This window comes from Pygoscelis adeliae, unplaced genomic scaffold, assembly GCF_000699105.1.
Source record: "Pygoscelis adeliae isolate BGI_AS28 unplaced genomic scaffold, ASM69910v1 Scaffold233, whole genome shotgun sequence".
Taxonomy (NCBI): Eukaryota; Metazoa; Chordata; class Aves; order Sphenisciformes; family Spheniscidae; genus Pygoscelis; species Pygoscelis adeliae.
Window position 1 is genome coordinate 2,059,860 of NW_008824421.1, and position 6,000 is coordinate 2,065,859.

Sequence of the window (6,000 nt, forward strand, 5' to 3'; positions counted from 1 at the left end):
TGCAGGTGAAACAAGAACATGTAACATTTAACATCGATCTGTGGAAAGTGCACAGGAACGTTGAAAGTCAGTACAAGAGAGGAGTATGGAACTGGCAGAAGTTGCATCTTCCCTATATGAGGATATATATTAAGTTGACGATGACTGACTTTAAACATAGCAGACTCCAGGGACAGGTGACAGTGAACATAGTCCACAACCTTTCATCACCTAGTTCAAAGTCCAGTTCAGCTCACAGGCAAAATGAGATTCATAGTCTAGCCCTTAATTCCTGAAGCTTGGATACATTTTTTCAAAGTGGTGCAATTGCACAACATAAACAACCACTGCCAGAAACTGCGACTGAAACTTCTCTAGTATCTGATTGACTCTACTTGTATTATCAGGCCCCAGCTTGACATGTGCCTGAATAGCTAAATGCCAGATGAGCGGGAAGGTGGCAGGGATAATGCAAATATTTTTATTAAGTTGTTGAAGTGTCTTTGACACAACAATAGTAACATTATACGCTTAAAAATGCCACTGAAAATTACACTAAAGTTTATCTATCATACAAGATGCATTTAGTAACAGCAGCATCTTTTTACATAAAAATTGTGAGGTTCATCTTTATTTCCAACATAAACTTGATAAACAAAAGGAAGGTACATAATTCCAGTGAGCACACAGACAATTGGACCAGTCTGGGAACAACTGTTGGGCCAGTTGCAAAGATGTGAACTTTCAGAATAATTTCTATTGCCAAACAGGGAGCTAGCTTTCTCTTTGAACTTCAGGGGAAATGAGGATAAACTGGTTATTATAAAAGGTGATCATTTAGTATCATCATAGCACTTTCTAAAAATCTAACCAACAAGCCAAAGCATGAGCTAAAGCTAGTTATTTACTTCCAAAAATATAACTATGTTTAGCTCCAAATACAAATACTTCCACATACATGGCTGAAAAAAGATCAGAAGGTATAGCAGCTATTTTGAAACCTGCATTTCCATCAAACATCTTAGTTTATTTATATATTCCCCACTTTCCTTGAAGTATTGCCCACACAAGCAGCATTCCCCACTTTGGAGAATAACCATTAATTTCACACCGCAATGTTTTTTCTAGAGATATAATTACACAGAAGACAAGTATTCTTTATTAAAATATCTGAAGGCATGTTGGGTAGTTATGACCGGTAGTTATTCAGGAGCATAGGTTTTCTTTTCTTTTTTTCTTTTCTTCTTTTTTTCCCCCCTTTCCTTTCCTTGTTTGCCAGCTAATACGAGCTTTGGAGATGTAAAGGTGTGACTTGATCCCAATGCATTTTTAACATTGTAAGAAATGATGCAGTGAGATACAGAATAATCAGGCTGAAAACTGTTCTGTGCAAGACAACCACTCTAACATACGCTTGACATCAACAAATGCATTCTCCCAGCACCTGGCACACTATGAATGAACTGTGACATTTTCTTACGATTAATTCTTTTAAGATAATCTCTAACTTCTTCCTTCAAGTTGTGTTTTATAGAGTAACTGGGATATACATTTTATGAATTGTTGAAGCTCCTAGTATCCCCCAGTTGGGAAAATTAGTTATTCTTACGGACATAACTATGTCCAGATCCAAAAGCTTGTGTCAAAGCAGAATACAACTAAATCTGTTCCTAATGTTCTTCCTGTTGCTTTTTTTAGTTTCTGCTTTCATCCTACAACTCATGTTATTTCTCTTCTTTTGCCTCTTCTTATAATACACCCAATATAACACACCATTTACAATTTTAGTGTTTTACTGTAGCGTGCCAAAGACATGTCAGCATAGCCTCTGAATCAGAAGTTGAGAGTATCTTGCAAAGTTTAAATTACAAAGCATTGTCTCATCAGAATGACATTTCTCTTGGGATCGAAGCATTTCGACTGTGATAAAAAGTCACAGAAAGAATGCAGCCACACGAAGCAATTCAATGCAGCTAGCAGCCAACACGCAGCAGAAACTACATGTAAGACAAGGGAAAAGAGGGAGAAAAAGAGACGGGAGAGAAGGGGATGTGTGTCGAAGGATGGGAGCAAGGAGGGAAGAGGGAGAATTAATGCACACTCATATAAAGGAGGGGGAAGGTAATTTTACCAATGCTTTCTTGCTGGTTCACAGAAATCACTAAACTGACTGCTAATTATGAAGCGTCTAAACTCCAGTTTTCAGGAAGAGGAAATTAGCTCAAGTCTTTTTATGGAAACAAATCCTCAAAATCCTTCACTTTTTAAAGCACCAATCTTGTCTGCTTCCCTTATGATAGATACTTAGGAAATTCTGAAGTTGCCACGTTCTAGTATCTAAATGTACAAATACATAGCTTTGAAAATAAATGCAGACAAGAATAGGAAATGTTATGTGGGCAGCAAAGGTAAGAAATGTGTTGGATCTTCAGCACTTGAAAACAAACCTATACAAAGTGGTAGGGCCTAAAGTCCAAGCTGGTATGCAAACATCACACCAGTGTTAATAAAAGATGGAGATTAAGAGCTGCAGCTAGCAAAAAAGTTTTCTAAAGAAAACTGGGGTTTTGACTGAAAAACCACTTTCACAGAGATTTATTTTCCTGAGAAATGCAATGTCCTGCTGTTTGCAACGTCTCTGGAAAGGAGACTCCTTCTCTGAGAAGTTTCCCTTTGAATCCCCGTTGGTGGGAAAGCCAATGGCCTCTGATGGAAGTTACCACTCAGTCCTGGTTACTAAACGTTTAAAATTCACTTCTTTCAATTTGTAGTACTCTTGAAAGCAGCCTTAATATGAATCCAGGGATGTGACAAATTCCACATCCTCATCTTGATGTTTCTGCTCAAGAAATCTGAGACTGCCTGTCCCTGAGAAGACTACCCCAAATCAAAACTGATAACCTGAAAGAGGGCGAGAATATCAAGAGAATATCAAAACTCAGTTAGATCCACAGAACTCAGAATTTTTAGTAGACAGGACAGACCTGTATCACAAAACCTGTAAAGCACTCTGCTTGTGAAAGCCCAAATTTATCGCAAGCAATGACAGGCTGCTAAAAACAAATAAAAAGAGAGAGGAAGGGTGAAATGACAAGATAAAGGACTTAATAAACACACTGACATCAGGGTGAAAATTTTCAAAGCGATTCCTTACTTTTAATAATAGAAGCCTATCCCTAAATGCATTCTTCGACACAGCACAACAATATGCACTTTTCTTGTGTGTGTGCATGGGTGTTGAAGATTAGAGATTTGGGGGCGGGGGGCGGAGGTTCAAGTAGATGCGGGGCACTTGCAAGCAAATCAAAGTTGTCTGCAAAGAGCCGCTTCCTGCTGGTGACTAAGCCTTCACCCAAACAGTCAAGAGGAAGGGGCATAAGTAAAGCTTTGCAAACGACCATCCCGATTGTATCAGAGTGGAGACAACTAGGACAAACAAACTCAGGAAGTGGCAGGGAGTTAGAAACCGAGAGGAAATCTATGGCACAGAGAGGAAAGTGAAGAGATTGCGCCGATCCACAGAAAGGTCACCTCTGGGTCGCACTGTGCCAAGCTTTTTCAAAACCGCTTTATTTGGACTATAATACAAAACTGGCACACACAGCTGGCGACTGCTGCAGAGGCTATTCAAATGTTAACATTCTCAATGATAAACAGCCAAAAAAAGTTCTATGTAAGCAAATTGGAACAAACAACTAATCTAAATCTGGTTGCTAAGAGACAGAGGATTTCAGCCAAAACCAGCCCCAAGCCTCAAGAATACTTTATTTTTGATTAAAAAAAAAAAGTACCTGTAGATGACGCCATGTTGGTGAAGAAACATGAGTGCTGATGTGACCTCTGCTGCATAAAAGCGGGATCGAGGTTCATCAAATTTGCGTGAGCGCTGGATTTGAAACATTAGGTCTCCTCCATTTACATATTCCATGACGAAAAAGAGGCGGTCCTGAAATTAATTAAACAGTGCTATTTAGCTAATTTCTTTTAGTCACACAAAGGACTGCTTGAAGCTACACTTTAGGCGACTGCAGCATTTGCGTCAAGAAATGAAAGAAACAAATGCTACAATTTTGAAAAAGGAAAAGCTGACAACCAAAATCCCCCAAACCTAAAGAAAATGAGACTAGAGTCTCAAAGTGAGAAATGAGAAAAAGGGAATAGAATCAAAATGTAGTAATAAGCAACATATACACGAATCTCCACACATCAACAAATACATATGGAATTATAATCAATTTTATGTAATAACAGAGATACCTAAATGATGCAGCTTCTTTTAAAATTTAGCCATAACAATGAAGAGATAAAGTAAATTCTGTCAACTACTGACGGGCTGCTAGGCAAGTTTCAGGCTCCTTATTTCTTCTCTTATCTCTTACCAGCTACTTTGTCTGCAAAGTATCTTTCCCAAATTATGTAAAACCGAATTAGAATTGTTAAACTATAGAAACCAGTGCTGCCAATCTCAAACACTTACATATGACTTTTTGAATTGCCTCAAACTCTCATAAGACAATGAAATATAATTACGTTATTAAAATACATATCAAGTTCTTTTTATTTTCTTCTGATGCTTATCACTTCAAAGTTCAAGTTTTCAAGCCTTATTCCATGATAGAGAACTAGAAATGAACTTTACTTGAGAATAGCAACTGAGATTCTCAGGTAATCACCCCATTTTGGCGTGTTTCAGAAAAAAAAACCCAGAAGTTAAGCACTCGGTGAAATAGTCAGAACTGAGAACACCAGTAAACTAAATGCGTGCTCGGCATCTTGAAACATTTGTGATCTAAACTGGCAATGCAGATGAAGGCATAAGCAAAGAAATGAGACACATCCACTTGATATAATTTAGATCCTATTTTTTGTAAATGTTTCTTATAAATTTTCATAGTTTTCCCTAATCTGTACTAACAGCCCTAAATAATCATCAACCCTGCCCATTCACCCTTGGTTTCTAAGCCTACTTCCACATTCTTTATTTCCTTACTGTAAAATATCTACATCTATATGCACATGAGTTTAGACAGAGGTGGAGGTAATTCTCATGTGACGTGGAGAATGGATCTGAGTATATACTCCTCGCTCTGCATTCGCTCACATTTCATTCTCTGGTCACACGATACACAGGTGTGTAAGCACGGGACCTCACCAAACGGAGCCCCTCTCCAACTTTCAGGTCACACTGCAGTTTGGCTCTGGCTCATGGTGTCTGGTGTGCTGGGTTGAAGAAAAAGAGACGAGATGTGGCATTGCTTTGGATGAGCAAAACCAACAGAAGATGGAAGGTAATTAACCTCCCACAAGTGAATCCAAGCCTGCAGATTACATAGTTTATATATATGAGACCAGAAATTTGTAAATATTTGCTGTTTGTCTTTAATCATCTACTCTACAGCTCAGATTCAAAACACAGCACTTAAAAATATCCTTAAACTTAAGCGTGTGCATTAATCCTGCTCATTAAGTGCCCAAATGTTATACTTATCGGGGGTGTTTCCTGGAGGAGGCTACAAATGTTTGGCTGACTTTTTGCTGATTACAGAAAGAGGATGCAGAAAAAAACGTTGTGCCTTTCCCCCCGTATCTTGGGAACACAGAAACTGCCAGACTGGATCAAATTCAGGATCCGGGTGGACTGGCATTCTTGGTAAAACACTGCTGACAACTTTGGTATATTTTCCAACATTTTTCTTACCATTCCCTAGTAAGGAAAACCTACTAAAGAATAGCATCAAAGCTTCTTGCTGTATCATACACCCAAAAGAACATGGCTTTAGAGCCATGCCTTTGTTCTTTTTGCAATGCTTAATACTGCTGATAAACATTCAAAATCATAGTGCAGATCTCTTGACATTATTGTAGGCTTTAAATATCACCTTTGCTTGTTTTAAGCAAAAATATGGGTCCTTGTGCTGTCTCTCTGATTTCTCTCTGGAATCGATGAGAATTACAGCCTTGCTTGTAAAAGAAAATCTGATAGCTCTCAGAAGGTCTTACGATTTCAGAAGCTAGAGCTTA

The 6,000-nt window shown here is 38.4% G+C and overlaps 1 protein-coding gene across 1 annotated transcript in view; it reads right to left on the reverse strand.

Annotated features, from left to right (window-relative positions):
* The window catches only part of PRKCE (protein kinase C, epsilon), a gene marked incomplete at its 5' end in the record, with an annotated part of 55,579 nt that extends 51,654 nt beyond the window's left edge, over positions 1-3,925 (reverse strand). Inside the window, one exon of the mRNA XM_009320925.1 lies at positions 3,771-3,925. Within this exon, the coding sequence (XP_009319200.1) occupies positions 3,771-3,925 (155 nt within the window). The remainder of the gene's footprint in view (positions 1-3,770) is intronic.
* Between the last annotated feature and the right edge of the window lie 2,075 nt (positions 3,926-6,000).